This window comes from Ischnura elegans, chromosome 11, assembly GCF_921293095.1.
Source record: "Ischnura elegans chromosome 11, ioIscEleg1.1, whole genome shotgun sequence".
In the NCBI taxonomy this organism is placed as follows: domain Eukaryota; kingdom Metazoa; phylum Arthropoda; class Insecta; order Odonata; family Coenagrionidae; genus Ischnura; species Ischnura elegans.
In genome coordinates this window covers 80,326,193-80,345,526 of record NC_060256.1, presented here as the reverse complement: position 1 = coordinate 80,345,526, position 19,334 = coordinate 80,326,193, and the positions used below count along the sequence as shown (strand labels likewise).

General features: G+C 39.6%; 1 protein-coding gene across 2 annotated transcripts in view; it reads right to left on the bottom strand.

Moving 5' to 3' along the window:
* Window positions 1-19,334, bottom strand: part of LOC124168268 (leucine-rich repeat and calponin homology domain-containing protein-like) — a 163,342-nt gene that overhangs the window by 61,182 nt on the left and 82,826 nt on the right. For both annotated transcript variants that reach the window (XM_046546410.1, XM_046546409.1), the window contains exon 2: window positions 515-659. In XM_046546410.1, coding sequence (XP_046402366.1) covers window positions 515-659 — 145 coding nt within the window. The remainder of the gene's footprint in view (window positions 1-514; window positions 660-19,334) is intronic.

Below are 19,334 nucleotides of genomic sequence, written 5' to 3'. Positions count from 1 at the left end.
ACATTGGATTTGAAAGTGGATTGAAAATGAGTGGAGCAAAAATTCACCAGAAAAAAGTTTTTTGTTTAACATGAGATTTTTCAGCATGTTTCAACCATAAACTGCCCATTATAAAAATTAATACTGACATTGAATTCAATTTAAATAAAGCAAACGACAATATATCATTGTTTGACACTCAAATAAATGTGGATCCTGGCAAGTGATATGTCATTGTGAGATAATGAGAATTTCCAGAGAAAGAGAAATGGTTAATGTATCAATAGACCCCATGAAAACACCATGCACTCCAAAAAAAACCTTTGTAGAACCAGCTTCATCTTTGCAGAAATGTACAAAAAGAGTCTCAGGTTGAGAGGGAATTGTGCAGAATATATGCAGAAATCAATAGAATAATTGAAAAGTGTTTTAATTTTTTCAGGAAATCCTACAGAATTTTATGGGAATTTTCTAGCAGGGTCTGGTCCTTCATATAGGATTCAGCACCACAAGATGGAAAATGTTGTTGACTTACCTGAGGTCGAGGTAGGTAAGGGTTTGTAGCTGCACCACCGATTGGGGAAGAGAGCGAATAGCATTGTGGTACAGGTCCAACCTTTCAAGTGACGAGAATTCTGTGACATCTCGGGGGAGTTCAGAAAATCGGTTTTTAGAGAGATCTGAAAATAAAAAAGGCAGCACTGTAAAATCACTTCAATTCCAACAATATTCAACAGTCACTTTTCATGGACCTATCCAACACTTGTTTCACCAAGAAATCATTATGATTTACATTGAAGAAATTGTTAGCACTAAGTCAATGTGAGTTACAAAGTTAAAGTAACTCATATTCAGTTGCTTGGCAATAAGTAATTTGCCAAGAAATTATAATTGCAATCATTACTAAGATAACAATAGTAACCAAAGATTTCAATATTTCTGAATGTAAAAATAGTGTTTTACTCCAAAAACCCCTTGACAGTGGATTAGCCACTGGCATTGAGTAAAAACATTATTCCATTAACATTTTAAGAAACATGAAATTAGTTCAATTAGGAATACAAAGAAATGGGACATAAACATTGAGAATAATCCATCATCAAGGATGGTTTTCTTTAACTAGTTAAGGATAACTTTTTGCAAAATCCCAAGAACGTTTCTGTGATCTTTAAAATCTCTAAAAAGAATGTCTACCACCATCTAATACTGTTCGATACGATATTTCAATTCATGAAATAATCTATCTCTATATACCAACAAAAATAAGCAAAAACAATAGATAAGCAAAATTATTTTTTTACAAAGTTCAATCGAAGTCAAGCTCATTCATACATTAAAAGATGAGTAAAACCATTAAAAAGTCAACCCTGAGGAAAACTAGACATGAATAAAAAAAACCTTCTGAGAATACATTAGGGAATGAAGTTTTGCTCAATGTGAGGAGATTCAAGCCGAAATTTCTTAGTCTTTATTACCCACGCAAGCAGCAGTCCAACTGCAGAATATATTCATAATATTATCCTCTAGTTCACTCACTTATGTGTCCACAATAAACCGTGTTGATACCACAAAAATGTCCTATAATCGTCCGTTTCAGAGGAATAACGCTCATGTCACAGAGAATTCTCAGCACCAAGAATCAAATTAAAGAGCCTTGGATTTTGCAAACAATCTGTAGAGTTTGAGTAAAACTTTGAAAACATTGATCGTCACAAACATACGTTGTTTTCCGCAAAAATTACCCATATAGCATTGATTTATCTTGTATCAATACAAAAATAAGGATTACAGTAAAGTACAGAGCAAAAGTATGCATTACTGCAATCCTTGCTTACCCATCATTACAGTAGTCATTACCTTGGCCGGTTTAAGCGGTAACCGATATGTACACGGCCGAGTAGGGTGCCAAGCAAAAGGTGGCGCCTATGCGCTCAGTCCAATATGCATATAATTTATTTTTAACCTCTAAAAATATCACATTTAATATATAAGAGCAAGCACGTTATAAGTTCACGCATTTGTATTTATTTTAAAATGTATCCCGAGAGAATCCCTACTACCTCTCAGGTTATTTTTGAGGGGGGTAGGGTAGTTCGCTTAAGGCCGTTTTACACGGGTTACGGAATTGCGCAGGCTAGAGCTGCATTAATTTCTCAAATGGCGTGGAATTGCGCGAATGCATGAACGAAATTAGAACAGGGGCTATTATGCCATCTCACGTCCGCGCATTCTCGCATGCGTAAAAGCAATTCACCGCTTTAAACTACGCAATTCTGACTGCCCCTTCGTACACACGTCAGCTTGTGCAAGTACGTGCCCCGTGTAAAACGGCCTTTACACTAGAGAAATGTCTCGAACCGGTCCTGATCATTACGTTATCCCTCTCACAACCTGTCCAACAGAGCCAGCTGAACATCGGCGCTGGGTAATCCTGGAAAAACACCCATAACTTGAGTTCGCAGCCGTAACGCTATCCTTTATCAACCCTTTTATCTTCAAAGTGATGGCTCCCTCGACCCCCACGCTGCATTCACATGAGCAGGCACGCAAGCCGATTATTTCTTGTTCTCTTACGGATGGAAACGTACATACTCATTTCGTAGAGGGCGCAAAAATGGAGACCATCATGTTTTCCATAAACTATCCCCTGAAAACTCAACGTAAATTTGTCAACTAGCAGGCAGGTATCAGACGTTGCTCTGGAAGAATAGTACCCAGAGAATTCGGAAACTTGGATTTAATGATCGTATAGGATTTTTGTTTCCTCTTCGAGCGTGTCAAGAGGTGTGCCTGCCCGGCAGGATGTCCAACCAGAGAAGTTGTACGACGTGACGAAAAAAAACTAATGAGAAAACGACGCTAACGACGCGCCGGACGCAACAGAAAGGGGTTTGCAAGCATGAGATGCACCTACGTACTAACTTTCGAAATCCGTGCAGCCGCATGGAAATGCATAGCGGACAGACAAAGAGACAACCTCTTTCATAAATATAGATAGAAGATTCGCAGACGGACGAAAACTTACGCACTCACGTCGATGAGGACGAGAAAATGGAGACCATTCTGTTATCGAATACTATTCCCAGAAAACTCAAATTTAATTAGTCAATGTTTGAAGTATAAACGCTTCTGTCTCATATTTATTAAGCATAAATCGTTTTTATCACCATTTTCTCCAGTGCACTCCCTATTGACGAACTTTTATGAAATCTGGTTTTAGTTTTCAGATACGATATTCTTCCTTTATGGGCATTGAATCCAATTTTAAACTAGGCACTGAGATATTTTCGCTATTACGTAATTTATAAGGAAATCATGTGTTCTCTGCGAATCGAACCTGGCAGCCTCCACTCAACCAGCATGGCTTCTATGAATGAATTATCGAAGATTCCCTTGGTATTCAATCACTCAATTTACAAATATTATAAGACAGATTTGTGCCTCCTTAGAGGCTGACGAAGAATGAGGAGATCGTCAAACAGAACTAGTATAGTCTCGGGTGATCCGAAAATAACTTTAGCACTCCACGGCGCTGAGTACGCAATTCATAAAATAAAGGGATGGATAAAGATCGTCCTTTTGAAGAGGACGGTTCATCACTTTCCGCGGCGCCTTGGTGGTATGCAACACCTCGCTGCGTTAATGCGCCTGAGGTCTGATATGCGTGGACGACTGACTTCTAGATATTCATCAACAATATTTTAGAATAATTTTTTTAAGCTGGCAAAATTAAAGCTTTCGTCGGATAGCCACCTTATTTTAACCAATATTTTGCCATATGATATAACCTTATGGTAACTTATACTTAACCTTATTATAACCTACGTTTTCCATTTTTCCACAAATTACGTGTGGCGCTACCCCCCTTAATCCGCCACAACATCATCCTAACTCAGCTAGTGAACTACTATTTTTGATATTCAACATTATTTCAGATAACTACTACGACACAAATGAAAGAAACAACACTACTAGAGCGGTGATACTCTCAGCTAGTCGTTAGGTAGGAAAAAAAATCACTCAAGTGGTATTCTTTTAGTCTTTCCTCGATTTTAGGTGAAAATATATCTGTACCTCGGAGGTATGGGACACTGTGTCCGTTTTCCTAATTTTTCAGGAGAGCAGTTTTAAGATTTTTTTAATTTACCAGTAATTACAAGAAGGTTAAAAGGAAAAAGTTTACAACATTTTTATACCATAAAGTTATTGATATAGTAACCTAACCTTGTAGTAATTATGGTTAAATGTTTTTTTTAATCTTTAAAATGGTCTCCTAAAAATACAGAAAACGGACATGGTAGGTATCTTCTGCCTTAGAAGTACATATATTAACATTCGACTAAATTATTAATACTGCAGGTACATACTTAACCTTAACACTAATTCGGAGTTCATTTAAGCACCTACATTTGTGATATCTTATACCTTCCCACTCAGTCGCCATCGGACCTCCACACGGCCGAGGATGTCATCAACTAATTTTCGGGGGTCTCGCTTAAGTGTTTACGTTTCCGGCACTTGAAGAGGAGAAAACGCCCACGTTTAGTATTCAGTACGACTTTTTTTCCCTGCCAAGAGTCTTGCCGAGAGGCGGAAGTTACCGTGGGTTGGGGGAATCCCTTGAGGGAAGGCTGAATGAGGCAGGAGGGGGGCTTGATTGTTGTCGAAGGGTGTGGGGGACGGGGAGAGAGATCTATTCTTGCGTATTACCCGCCGCCCTTTGTCGCCGCCTACCGCAGCGCCAAACTTGGGGAGTGAGAGGCGAAGAGCCTTTTACGACACCATCCAGTCTCCCACCCTATAAAGCAGACGGGGAAGGGGTGAGGGAGAGCGAAAGAAGGATAGTCCACGTCCCGACCAAAGACAAATAAATGGCCACCCTTCCCCTCCTTCCAAACTATCTCGTTCGGCTGTGGCGGTCCCTAGCGTGAGCGTTGGCACTTCTCCCCTGACACCCTCCCCTTCGTTCCTCATCCCACTTCCACAACATCTCGAGGTTTTTTTATATTATTTTCACGGTCGCCGCCCGGCGTCAAAACACTGTCTGAGCGGTCGCGCGCGTCCGAGGCGCTAACCACCGTAAGTACCACTCAGTCCGTCTCGTGATTTTCGGCATATCGGGTCTGAAGGCCTGGTTACACGATACATTAACACGTTCGAGCTTATGTTTAAATGTATGAACCCGTGAATGGACACGAAAATGCATCGGGTACCCACCCAACCTGGGCTAAGGCATCAACAGAACCCATGATTAAATATGATTAGGGAAATTTCCACACTTAAATACTAAACTCCACTACCGACCATGGTTTCGACATGCTATGCCACTTGCAACTTTCAATGACATAGAATGTCGAAACAACGGTCGGTAGTGGAGTTTTACATCGAAGTGTGGAAATTATCATTTGTAGTTTATATTTTCTCATGGATAGGTGCATGGCATTTCCACCAAGTCAAGCCTGTAACGATTTCATACGCATGAATAGATTATAGAACCTGTTCCAATTTGGTTCACGCATTCGTGCATGTTCCATTCCGTCTAAATCGTTCATGCATTCACACATTCATAGACGGATTTAGGGGGGGGGCACGAACCCCCCCACACGCTTAAAATATAAGACCATATATTGTACACGGTTATCATTACGTTCGTTTTGTTTTGTGGATCACGGAGCCTCAATCATTTAATTTCATATTAATAACTTTCAAATTAAAATTAAGATACAGTAGTTGTATCTTGTTTTTAATATCAAGTATGAGAACCCAGATATAACCCAATACCCCTGCACAGATTAACTAGTACGTGTTCATGCACCGTACAACCAAGCCTTCAGTGAGAATACTCTAGGGGAAAAATTCTCGTCCATACCTCCGGTATTTCCAAATATTATATCGAGGAACGAAGTTAACGCCCTTTCCCACGACAATTTCAAAATACACATTCCACTCATTCCGATGAATGTCCTAATAGAAGATTTAAAAAGATTAGGTGCTTCAACCCTTTGTCTAAATCTTTCTTTGACACGTGATTTCCGGTATCTCGGATCCCAAAAGCAGCGTTATGAGCGACGACGCGACACTTTCGCAGAATGAAAATAAGAATTTTATAGAGACGTCACCTAATTATTAATAAATCGCCAGCACATTCAGAAAATTTTTATCCTTAAAATTTTAGCCTCCATGATAATCAGGATTTTCAATAAAATTCTGCTGGTTTTTCCGGGTATTCTTCCGCGTTTATCCATTAAACGCGGAAGAATACCCGGAAAAACCAGCAGAATTCATCATAATCTCCGCGGAAGCCTACTTGGAAACTTTTCAATAAAATCTTTCGGTAATCAGGGAGAGCCTGTTTCTCCTCGCCATCATTCGATAAGGTGCAAATAGAGAACCCAAAGATTAGATTGAATAAGGTGAGGGTAAAGCTAACTAGTGTCTTAGCATTGGCGTGAGAATTTCACACAATTCTGGGTAGGGCAGCCGGTTTCTTTCGCTGTGCCGCGTTGTATTTCGAGGATTTGGATATGAGGTGTGTCCGAAGGCTTCGTCCAGGAACCCAGGACCCTTCGATAAACAGGCAATCGCTTAACCCACTAGGCTACCACGCTCACCTGAAGAACAAGAGCACATACGTAAATTGCCATGAGAAAAAACCGGGAATGGAACCACGGGCCTTTGGCTTTCTAGGCCACTGCGCACGCCACTACGCTATCCAGGTTCCTGAATTCCATTGGCAATTGTACCGAATCTCATGGTACTAGATTTATTAGTTAATTCATATATCACATATTACTACAAGTAGGCTATTAAACAAATGAATGACAAGTCTACCTATCTAATAACAAAGTAGGAAAACAGAAAATACACCTGAAGTATACAAAAATTCATTAATTCTAATATCATACTACTAACAAATGAATATTGACCCAAATATCCCAATTTCAAACTATTCATAATAAACCACAATGTCATCAACCATCGATGAACACTTATTCTTAAAACGTATAGTATTTACGGGGAAGATGTTAAAAATATCTTCAGGTAGGTCGCTCCACTTCTTTATTCCTCAATGTAGGAAGGATTTTTTTTTCAAAATGTCTGTTTTCTGCTTCTTGAACTTAATTTTGAATTTATGATCGTTCCTTCCTATGTAGCAGGGCGAGTCCAGCTTTTGACCTATGCCATGATCCTCGTTATTCCCGGTCCGGGGGAATTTTTCTCATGGCAATTCGTGTACATTTCACCGCCGTTCACGCGGCAGACTGCGAAATATAACAGAAGAGCATATTTTCAAATCTTCACGAGAAAGACAAATACTTGGTGCGTCGGATCGACCCTCCTTAATAGCCCTCGCTTTCGAAGCTACTCAGGGATGTTCACTCACAGGTGAACACGTCACTTCCGGCGTCTTCATCGGAGGCATCAATTTACATTTCCCGTCGCAGCACACAGGTAGAAGGGTCGTATACTAACCACAGAGGAGAGGACATCGTCTCACGGCGGCCTCTCCACGAGAGAAATGTTTGACGGAGAGAATGAGAGGCAGATAACCTCTTCGGTCCCAGTATATCATACATGAAACATCTGGTTTTTTATCATTTCCTGATCTAAGAGTGTCTCCAAGGGCTGAGCGCCACTTGTATCGAATTCTATACATTCTGCGCTTGAACTAACTAAGCTGTTTTCCATCTCTCTCTTGAATCTTAAGCGTCGTTGTTAACGAAAGATTCCAGTTTTGGTGTTACTCCACAATGAGTGGCATTAAGAAAGAAGAATACTATTTATTGATACTATTTATGATATTATTTCAATAACTTGACCTTATATGACATCAATACTCTGCATATATGCATTTTTTTACTTTTGCATCAAACCATTTTCTTGTTATTGTTGCCATATTTTTACGTATCACGGGGTAATACAAGGTGTTACTATCACTACAGTTACAATTTTTTAAGCGAATTAATATTTTTCATTTATATTTCTGTAGAAAAATGTGGCAAACGGCAATTTTCTGCAGAAAATACACTTTCAGGTCTGAAGAGGATAAATAGACGCGATGAATTTAAAAACCACTCCATCCGCTATGCCTACAGATTTTGGAAAAAACGACACGCTCGCAAGGCAATAATCAAAATATTATTTCAAAAACATTGGGATCGTTCACTATGACCCTAAATAGAATTTCTTTCAAATGATTTGGTGGGCGGAAGAAGGTCTTTGGTAGGCTGTTCTCTTCTAAATCCATGCCCTATAAATAAAAAATAAGAATATATAACACAATAATCTGCCCAAAGGGATTCCCTTCGATGGCTTTTTGCAATTCCTGTGCAGTTAAAGATGTATGTTACACTTGACTTGAAAAAGGAGCTACTTTCCGTATTTCAATACAGCTGTACTATATTTGATTTTCTAAATTGGTTGAATCACAATTACATTACTAATTATTGTTATATGGGGATGGAATATTGATCAATGTGATGGAAACTATCTGAAGTGTAACAGCATCAAATAATATCTTTCAACCTCGGCCATATTTTCATATTTTTGTGTTCTTCTGAGTGCTAATTCCGGTTCTAACATAGATATGGATGCATTAACTAAAGCTAACAATAGCTATTCATAATCAGAAAATACTACGATGATCGTGAAATTTAGCTAACCCCTAGCGACCAATAAATCGGATTGAACACTCAGCGGATTGAAAATGAAAAGTCAAAACAACTACATTTTCGGGGAGCAGCGGCCCAAACACTGCTCCCTCTTGGTTGCGCTCATTAATGTAAGAACAGCTTGCTTCCTTCACTGAACCATGTAACTCATTTCTTCTCCACATCCATTCAATCCAGGGCTTTCGCCAAAAATATATATCCAAGAGCGCGCGCATAATGAAGGCTATTATGGCATTCTTTTATCTCTCACTTGGCAACGCCCAAACACACACAAAAGGAGATCACAATGGGAGTTGACACCTGTTGACTGACGCCTGGTTCTTGGTGACGGAGGGGTGAGTTGGAGCTTTTTTTTATTTTTTAAGTAGGAAGCGAATGGAGGGGTTCTTCACGGTGTCTCTGCGAAAACTACGAAAACGAATAAAGCATTAAAAAAATAAGTACAAGTGCGGATTTTCCTCGTAAGTGGCTGGAAAAAGACGATACGATGATGATGACGAATTTCGTGATTATGGGACACGAATTCCGAGCCATCCGCGGCGCCATGAAAGAATGAAGCGCCGAATTCGGCGCCATTAAACCATAGCAACAGCATTAATAACGACTCAGTGATTCAAACTAAAACAGTGGCGTAGCTAGGAATATGCTTTGGGGGAGATAGTCTGGGGTGGCGCCCCCTCCGAGAAAATTTTTGAAAAATGATATCCTTGGAAATACATTTTACATCATTTTGGCACAAAAAAATTAACCTTAAGCAGACGCAGATATTATGTGTATCAAAACTAGACAATAGTTTTAAAAATTTTTTATTTCTCTGAGGCTTTGGGGGGAGGGATACATTCCCTTATCCACCCATAGTTACGCCACTCGACTGAAATGAAAGTAATAGGTACCGAGAATTCGCAAATTATGCGCTCAAATTGTCCCTTCTAACAAGGGAAGTCCCTCAAATGTCACCACTAGATCTCATTCAAATTTTACTTGGTGATAGGAAACGGATACACATGCGGTGTAATTTTTGTTTCAGCCGCCAACGCTCAAGACTTTTCGAGATACTAGCTTCGAAAAGTACCAGGATCATAGAAAAATTACAAATAAATAAAAAAGTGTTTCCATCATTTTAATTTTTCTATTTTGGGGTACACTGTAGGACTAGACTATGTTTAAACATTTTTGTTAATGAACAACATGCGTTCTAAAAAAAATACGCCAAAGCCATTTTATGTATCTACATTAATTTTCACAACTTAATGAGGAAGATAAATGCTCTAGACTTCGTAGCCATTCCTAGGTTGAGTTACAAATTTCATGAAGTTGACAAAACGGCTAATTTTACGGTACGCGGAGTTATTAATTGCACTGACGTGCCTACATTTTTTACTTTGTCATGAAACAAATCAGATTGTAACATGAAATTTTCTTAAAAATTGCGTATAATTCATCCTTTTAGCATGCTTACAAGCCCAGGTATAAATTTGCAAAGTACCTACAGCGGCAAATCATTTTGACACCGACAGTAGGACGAAGAGAACTGACGGAGTAACGTAGTACTGAGGGTTGCATGATTTGCAGGCGTTTTCCTGGGACTGTCTAATATCTCGAAAAGTATTGTCCTCATGGGTATTCATTTCCTATCATCACGTAAAATTTGAACGAAATCTGGTGGTGACACTTGAAAGACTTTCCTTGTAAGACGACGACTGCATTTCGATGGACGCAAGAATTCATCAGCCATTATTAAGCCGTCGCATCGCCACATTTCTTCATCTACACGGTAGCCTTAAAGTCGATGCACCGATGATGGATGACCCTCAAATCACTTCTATACATGTTTTTATACACGTTGTCTTCGTTTCATTTTATTAGAAGTTCATTTGTTGTTTTTTACTGTTTCTTTTTTGTTCTTTAATGTTTTGGTTGAGTTGGCGCCCAGGAGACAGATATAAAAACGAAGGATTGTTGTATGAGAAGCCATTTTGAGAAAGAACGAATAAATAAAACAAGAGCGTCAAAAGATATTGAAGTTATTATAATCGCTTTGTTACGTTAAATTGGCGACCGTTAGCGACTAAAGAATAAGAAGATGAAGGTATTCTTAGAGGATTTAACAATTGTTCAGCAGAAGGAACAACTTGATGGTGTTGGTCTTTCTTCAAATGGAACTAAGAGGTTCTCTGTCTCTGTTGCATGGGAAACCATATCGAGAAAGAAAGAATAAAGAAAACATAATGAGTTTCATGTGATATTTTACTTATTATAATCGCTTTGATACGTTTCATCATCACTGGTCAACAATCCTAGGATTGGTTTGACGCAGCTCTCCACTCAGTTCTCCTATCAGCTAATCTTTTCACTCCTACGTATTTCTTCTCTTTCACATCTCTCTTTACTTGTTCCATATATTTTGTTCGAGGTCTTCCTTTTCCATTCTTGCCTTCCACCTGTCCTTCGACGATTGTCTTCATCAGGCCATCATGTCTCAAGATGTGGCCTATAAGGTTGTTCCGTCTTCTTGTTAAGGTTTTCATGAGGCTTCTCTTCTCTCCTACCCTTCTTAGGACTTCCTCGTTACTAACTCGGTCGATCCATTTGATTTTCATCATTCTTCTGTAGCACCACATTTCAAAGGCCTCTATCCTTGCTTTCTCCGCTGCGGTCATTGTCCATGCCTCACTTCCGTATAGGAGCATACTCCAGATGTAGGTTCTTATAAATTGTTTCTTTACTTCCATATTTAAGTTTCCCGCTGTAAGCAGGTCTCTCTTTTGGTGGAATGCTCTCTTCGCCTGGGCTATTCTGCTGATAATTTCTTTCTTGCTTCTCCCGTCACTAGTTATCTTGCTTCCCAAATAACAGAATTCATCCACTTCTATCACTTTTTGCCTCCCTATTTTAATGTTGGTCTTGACTTCTTCTCTTCTGCTGCATACTAAGATTAAGTCACCAAAATGGTGTTTTGCAAGGGAAGAGTTTTGTTCACCAACAGCACTAGCCACAGTAGCTCTGCTGTAGGCAAACCGCCACATGAAACATCGATTAGGGAGATACCATAATGGAAGTACGTTTATGCCATATGAGTTTACTCTCTCGTGCTCATTTTAATATGCATAGGTAATTCAAACGCCCGAGGAGTAAATAGCTAAAACGATAATCAGAATCCCTAATAGGCGAACCTTTTCAATGTACCGGCAACAGTTAGAGAAATACGGGCTGCATACAAACCGGCCTACACCACTTACGCCATCCTCCGAAGGTAAAAAATATAATTTATGCCAAGTATTTCTAGGAATGGATATCGGGTAGCACACAGACAAGTTCTCGGCTTTGAAAACATGCGGATGCGGAGCTGGCCAAGCACGCTGGGAGTACGGCCTCCCGCCCGGACTGAGGATAATAAAGCCGTCGCCACACGCTGAGCAAAATCACGGTTCTTCGATTTCTTTCCCGGGAGGATGGAATTACGTCTGCCGGGGACTTAACGGTCGCCTCACCGCCACCTGAGGCGCGACAGACAGATGCAAACGAGATGCTGAGAGAGGTCGATGACGAAACAAGGACGAGTGAAGCCCACAGGAGAAATACATATTTATGCAAGTAATAGTATAATAATAATTTTATTATTATTCCATTGAAAATTTGAATTCTAATATAAACTTGAGAATAATTTTAGGTAAGAACCTGTTAAGGCTATCATCAAATAATAATACATTATGCTTTTCCTTAACACATTCCATGCTCACCATATTTTGAGAGATAATCAATCCTCTGTGACTGACATTTTGGTAAAAATTTTAAATTTTCTTTTAGCAAGCAAACACATGAGATTTGATGCTGGGCCCATTTTTTCGTTATTTTTTAAATGATCCATCTTTTTCCATTGCATTCCATTTGAAATTATAATGCTGTGCGTATCCTGCCTAATTGATGATAAAAAAATTAAATTCAAAAAATAATTTCAAAAATATTGTAATTAGTCTGTTATATCTAAGTGCGATTATTTATGTTTTTTTTCTTTTGTTGAAACTATTGTTTTGCTGAATTTTTTAATGCTCTTTGCGATCTGCACTGGTTGCATTTGTCTGTAATTCTAATTATTTACTTCTTTTCTTCTTTTTATCTACCAGTACTGAAAAAGTAGAAAGCTGTAAATTTGTTTTCTCATGGGCCTCAGTCCCGACGAGAATAAACGAAATTATTATTATTATTATTATTATTATAAACGACTTTATTTACGCTATTTTTTCGCTTTTCATCAGTATTTTGGGGAAAACCTAGTCAAGCCTCTTAATTTTGTGAAAAAAACTTGAGCAGTATCATGGATACTGCCAAAATTAATTTCACAGCCAGGAAATGATACTAAGTAGCTGATACCATTTTATAAGATTTATTGCACAGAAGTAAATATTACGATCGTTACTGATAATTTTACGAAGGTGTTGTTCTCAATTTTGGATAATACGCTTACGTCCTCAGTCACTTGCTAGCGGCTGCCATGACGTAGATCTTACGCCCTGAGCACAAAATGTGTTCAAGAGGTGGAACTACACTAGTTTCTCCCCTCGTCATGCTCCTCGAATCATCCTCTAGTCCTTTCCTTGCCCTTTGGCCTTTACTATAAAATCAACCGGGGACCAATTGAATATCCAACCAATCCGTTTCTCCTTCCCCCCTCCCATCTCTCTTAGCGCCCATCCTCACATATTGGAGACACGGCCACAAATTTCGGATTCGTGCGTCGCGCAGAATACACACGTATGTCAATTTTCGTCATCATGAGTCGCGAAAGCTTCAATCAAGAAAAAAAGTTGAAATACCGTTCCCTAATGGCGCAAATGACGTAAGCTGTCATTCACTTCCTCCAAATACAATTCAGGGACGATTATAGCTGAAGCGTTACGAATCAATGCTAAGTTATATCCTTTGCTCACAGTCGTACCATGGAATATGGGATTACGAGAAGATAAAGGAAATGGGCGGCGAAAAAATGAGATTATGATGTCATTCTTATCTTGTACAGTCAGGGATACCAATCGTTTATCTATAAATAAAATTAATGGCGTCACTCGCCAGGATGACTAATTCCATGTTTTTCTTTTTCTATATGGGTATATTTTTCTTACATCATGTCCGAAGTCTGCATTTTATATCCTCTATTTTTCTTTTCCTTCATCTTAACATTTTTGAGCTTTGCTTGAAAGGTATTTCTTCGCGGTAACTACTTAACATTGTTCTAACCTTGCACGGATTGTGTTAACCAGTGATCATTGGCAAGTTTTGGCTTTGTTGGTCTCGGGTGGTATGGGGTGATGCACGCTTCGTGGGAGTCCACACCACCTGCATGAATGTGCATGTTTTTTGTTAGTATGAATGTTTTTTTAAAGGACCGTGTGGGGTGTATGAGGGGATCTTTTAGCACGTTGCATTCTAGTGATTGGTGATCCCCTACCAAAAACCCAAGACGTGGTTCGCAGGTTATAATGTAGAAGTAAAAGAAATATACGAGATCAAGTGATAGATGTGATTGGCTGTTTCTACGAGGAAATAAATACATTAGCGCTCATCGGTTACCGCGTAAAAGAAATAGAAAAGGCAAAATCCTATATCAGGAAATCATTGAGATGAGGTACTCATCTCTCCGTGGCCAGGGTAATTTCCAAAAATAGGGATTTTTATCTATTTTTAGCACTTAGATGCGTTCTCCACATTTTGGAGATACTTAGATTACAAAGGGTCTTTCAAAAGGCAATACTTTGACTGTAAATGTATTTTATCCAAATGTTTTTTAACTAAAAAAATTAAATTCGTGAATTTTATCTGCCCCTATAGAAAATGTCTATCCATGCAGCCAATATCACTTCCCGATGCTACATTTGAAGAACTAGCCCATTATCATCGAGTAAATCATTAATGCACGGAAATTAATCATATTTGGGATAAATACTTCGTTATAAATACCCAGGAATTTTAAACCAACATTAGCACACGTCGGTATTTAGCTTTTGAAAAAAATATTTAAATTAATTTGAATGAATATTAGAGGTTAAATATTAACTTCATTACACCTGATCGAGATAAAAATATGACTTCGAAAAATGATGCGCTCATTATTAATTAATTATACCTTAATTAAAATAAATTAGCACTGCATACTCTCACGCAAAAGGCGACTTCTCCTCTACACACACTTTGCTCGGTGGAATCCAATAACCTAACCAAAAGACTAATCTGATTCCCTGCATTATGTTTGAAATACAAAATACTGCGGTATTTACATCGTGTAGAATGATCTACGCTCCTCTCTTCCAAGATTTTTGCGTTTTCTGGTGAAATTTCAACTACTGATTCGATGAGTTCAAGTTATGACAATTCAGAATCATAGAAAAAGACAACTTTTTGATTTTCAACACTTTTACTTCGACGTATTTCGCATCATTTTCAAGCCTATTGGCGGCTCTTGAAAATTACGTGAAAATCGACGAACCTGGTCTGCAGAAACAATAAATTTCTGTTAATGTATTTCATCCTAATTTTTTAAATAAAAAAATTAAATTCGTGAACTTATTTACCCCTATAGAAAACGTCTATATAAGCAGTCAACATCAATTCCCGATGCTGCATTTGAGAAACTAGAAATGGAGTAAATCATTGATGCTCGGGTATGAATCAGATATGGGATTTATGCAAGGAAATCCAATAACTGTGATATATGTAGCAATAGACACAGAAGCTGAACACAGGAAGCTTAAAAAAAACCGAACACTTTCGTTAATTTACTTCTTCGACTCAAGCTACGGTTAGATTAAAAGATAAATATAATGAAAAGGAGTAATGGAAAAGTCAGTTTTCATTTCCATGGGAAAAGCACGACGCTGTATAATATTTTCTTTTGACGATATCGAAAAGTTGCCATCCTGTAAGAGACACGACTTTGTACCACCAGTGCAACTGATGCTAGTGGCATCTCCCTGTTAGGTGGATTTGAATGGCTGGGGGCAGCGCCCTGAGGAGAAGTTTCGATCACGGAGTTTACAAGAGACATTCTCGCAAAAAATCTTTTCAAAAGAACCATTGATCCGTCGACTACATTGTCGCAATTCCCACTGGTAGCCGAGTTCGCCACAGGCGGGCCAACAAGGTTAAAGGAGCAAGGAGAGGGAACCTTCACGTTCCAGTACTCAACCAGGAAAATATTAGGGAACGTGCACATAGACCAGTAACCCTAAAACACACCTCAGCTGAGAAACGTTAAGGAGAATCTTTCACTACACAAACTTTGCTCAAAGAAATCCAATAACCTAGCCAAAACACTAACCTGATTCCCTGCCTTATTTTCGAAATAAGAAATGCCAAAGTAGAGGGGACTGCTTAGAGGAGGCTCAATTCCATCTCATAAAGCGTAATTTCTGTAGTTACTTCGGTCGCTTTTTAATAGGTTTACAAAATTGTCCGCGGCGCGGTGATCAATGCAATGCGATCCACTTTTTCCAATATTCTGCAGTACAATGTTGGCAATTGCGAGGAATAGCATAGAGCTTTTTTGCATTTGATAGATCACATCATCATGTATACAAATTTATGGCAGAGCCGCTAATTATAGCCTATTTCCCAGCGAAACTCGGATCAATTTGTCGGTCAGCGACGCGAGTGGCGACTTTATGTAAGCCCATTTAAATGCGCGGTGGTTGACAACACATTTAGCGGCCGATTTTAGGATCCTCTTTTGTAATATTCGTGACTTGGCGAATGAGCCAACTGTTCACAATAATAACATGTCTGTATCCATGAAATTTCCGGAGTGAGTCCTTAATGATCGCGTGACCGCCTCTCCGCTGTATCGAGGCAATTTCCGCCGCGTATATAATGGTACAGGTATCACCCACCATCACCGAAACCTAAGCCCACACATCCCCCCACGCTACCTACTCCACATACAGGGCCTTCCACCCTCCCCTTATTCAATTCCCCTCCATAATACCTTACCTCGCATCGCACCTGCTATGGGGTGAGATTTAAAGAAGAGGGAGCGCGTAGGGGGAGAGAGGGTTGGGGCAGGACGCTCGGCTCGGGATTTCGAGGGAAGGAGTAGAATCCTCCACCCTAATACAATATGCATCCGGGGAAGACGAAGGTGTTGTGTGTGCGTTTTCGAAGAAAGAGGACTTAAGCTCCTAAAGGGGTGGGCACCACTGAGGCGTACTCAGACGGTTTGCTCAGCTTCCATTGTCAACGCTGCATTTTACACCACACTACCCTACCAACACTGTGTTTCAAACGGTAACTTTTTTTTATTGTTCCCAGAACTCCATGACAGCGTGCCCAGGCTATCTCGTCGTCGTCGGTCCTCAATTTTGGTCCCGATTACGTACCCCGGTAAAGCGCCAGCTGATGGCGAGTTTTTACACCATCTCTTCAGCGTGATTTAGCGCGCGTCAAATAGATCTAAGGGGACAAATGGCATGACAAGTGTAAAGGGACCAGTGTAACCTTACCAGTGTTAGTGAAGGGGAACGAAAAAGACAGGCTACCAGTGAGCGCGTGCAATGCACACTAAAACTAGGAAGGCTAAACTAACCGATATTTCTAATAGATAGTATCGCCCGAGTCCACATCGACTGAAAAATATGTTATGATACCCAAGTTTTTTACTAGAAATGTTTATTTTTTAATCTGTTCAATAAAAGGGCGGATTCGTTGCTCAACTTCGTGAAGAATTCTCACTCGTGTGGGAGCTGTTTCTCCCCGTTCACCATTATAAAAAGTGCCGGTCAAAATTTATTCCTGCACGGGCTTCAAAACAGCAGTAGCAAGTCACTTCAAATCTGAAGACGCCTGCTGAAACGCCGGCGAAACTGTCGTATGAAGATGAATCGACGCGCAGTACAACCCGGAAGTCAGTACCCCCAGTACAAGCCTGAAGACGCCTGCTGCAACGCCGGCGAAACTGTCGACGCGGAGGACAATCCGAAAGCCAAGCTGCGTCTCCTGAACCACCACGCGGAAGCCTCCATCAATATCCTAATGACACTGTGTATCAAACGGAAACTTTTTTACCGTTTCCAGAAATCCATGAGAGCGTGCCCAGGCTATCTGCTAAGCATTCTATGTGTAAATAGCTAAGATGTGTACGCATATAAGAATGAGGAAACTGATTTTTTACTTCAGAATTAGTATGATTTTTTCCTATTTATTTTACATATTCTCAGACATTCTATGAATGCACACAATGAAATCTTAAACTCAACCACAATGTCACATTATTTACGTATTCGGGTTACACATCCGTCACCGAGAAACGGGGTATTAGATCATACGTCAAACTGAAGAAAGAAATACAAAATAAGAATGGGGTGGGGACATAAACCGGGGTTGATGAGGATTATAATACCGTTGTAATCCATGTAAACCAACCTACAATGGTGTATAAACTCAATTATGGACTGTAATATTAGGATAGTTTTATATCTATCGGGGCCAGAAAGCCTTGACATTGGAATCTCAAGGGCAGATGAAAAGTTCTCCACCGCGATACAATATGCATCCCGGAGAGACGGAGGCGGTGTTTTCGAGGCTGGAAGAGAACAAAGAGAGGGCTACAGCTCTGAAGGGGAAGGGGACCATTGAGAATATTAATGCTTTCAGAGTAAATATATAGAAGAGCGACATCCGGTTACTACGCAACGGACCAAGAAGGAAATGACAAAATTCGAGACCATGTGATGGGTCTGATGAGTTGGATTTGCTGACTACGACGATAGTGTTTGCAAAAAATGCTATTTATTTGGATCGTAAGTTTTATTTCAATTAACTTCAATACTCATCACGGAGGACATGGATCAGGATTTAATAAAAATCTTATGAAAAGTATTTACTTCGCAAATCTTTTCCATTTCCTACACTAATATTGTAGCTGGACGTTTCAACATTGGTCTCTGCTTTTGGTACCGCGAAGCTACCTTGAACGTTCAGTTATAAGATAGAGTATCTGGGATATATCGAGACTTTTTTTGCTTCACGAATGAAAAGTGGTATCTCTAATAGATATTATCTCCTGAGTTCAAATCTACTGAAAATATGTTATGATACCCATGCTTTATATCTGGAAATTTATTTAATTACCTGTTCATTATTTTCAATAAAAAAGGGCGCATTCGTTAGTCACTTCGAGAAGAATTCTCACTCGCGCGGCAGCTGTTTCTTCCCGTACACCGTCATAAAAATCGCGGGTCAAAATTCAATCGTACATGGTCTTCAAAACTGTTGACCAACAAGGAAGAAGGCTCTTGCTCGGCGCAGGGAGTGTTTGTGGTTCTTTGCAGTGGGGGCGTTGTTCAGCGGCGTTGACAACTCAAGACTTAGACCATTTTCAGCTCATGCGTGAGATTTTTTTATCCGGGATTGTACCGAGAAAAATGAAAGAAATAAAAAGCGTAGGCGGAACACCTTCCGTATCAATTATCTTTTTCGTTACACTAGCATTACTGAATATAAAACTGGAATGTTTATCACTTGTCGGATGAATATCTCATCTTACTTTTGAACAGAACAGAACTGAACAACTGCCTTAAACGATTCAACTCTAGAAGACCAGTCTTCGACTCATCGATTTTTAATTCTAGGTGAGGGTTTATGCCACGAATATTACAAAAGAGGATCCTCAAGTTGGTTGTCACCCTCCGCGCATTT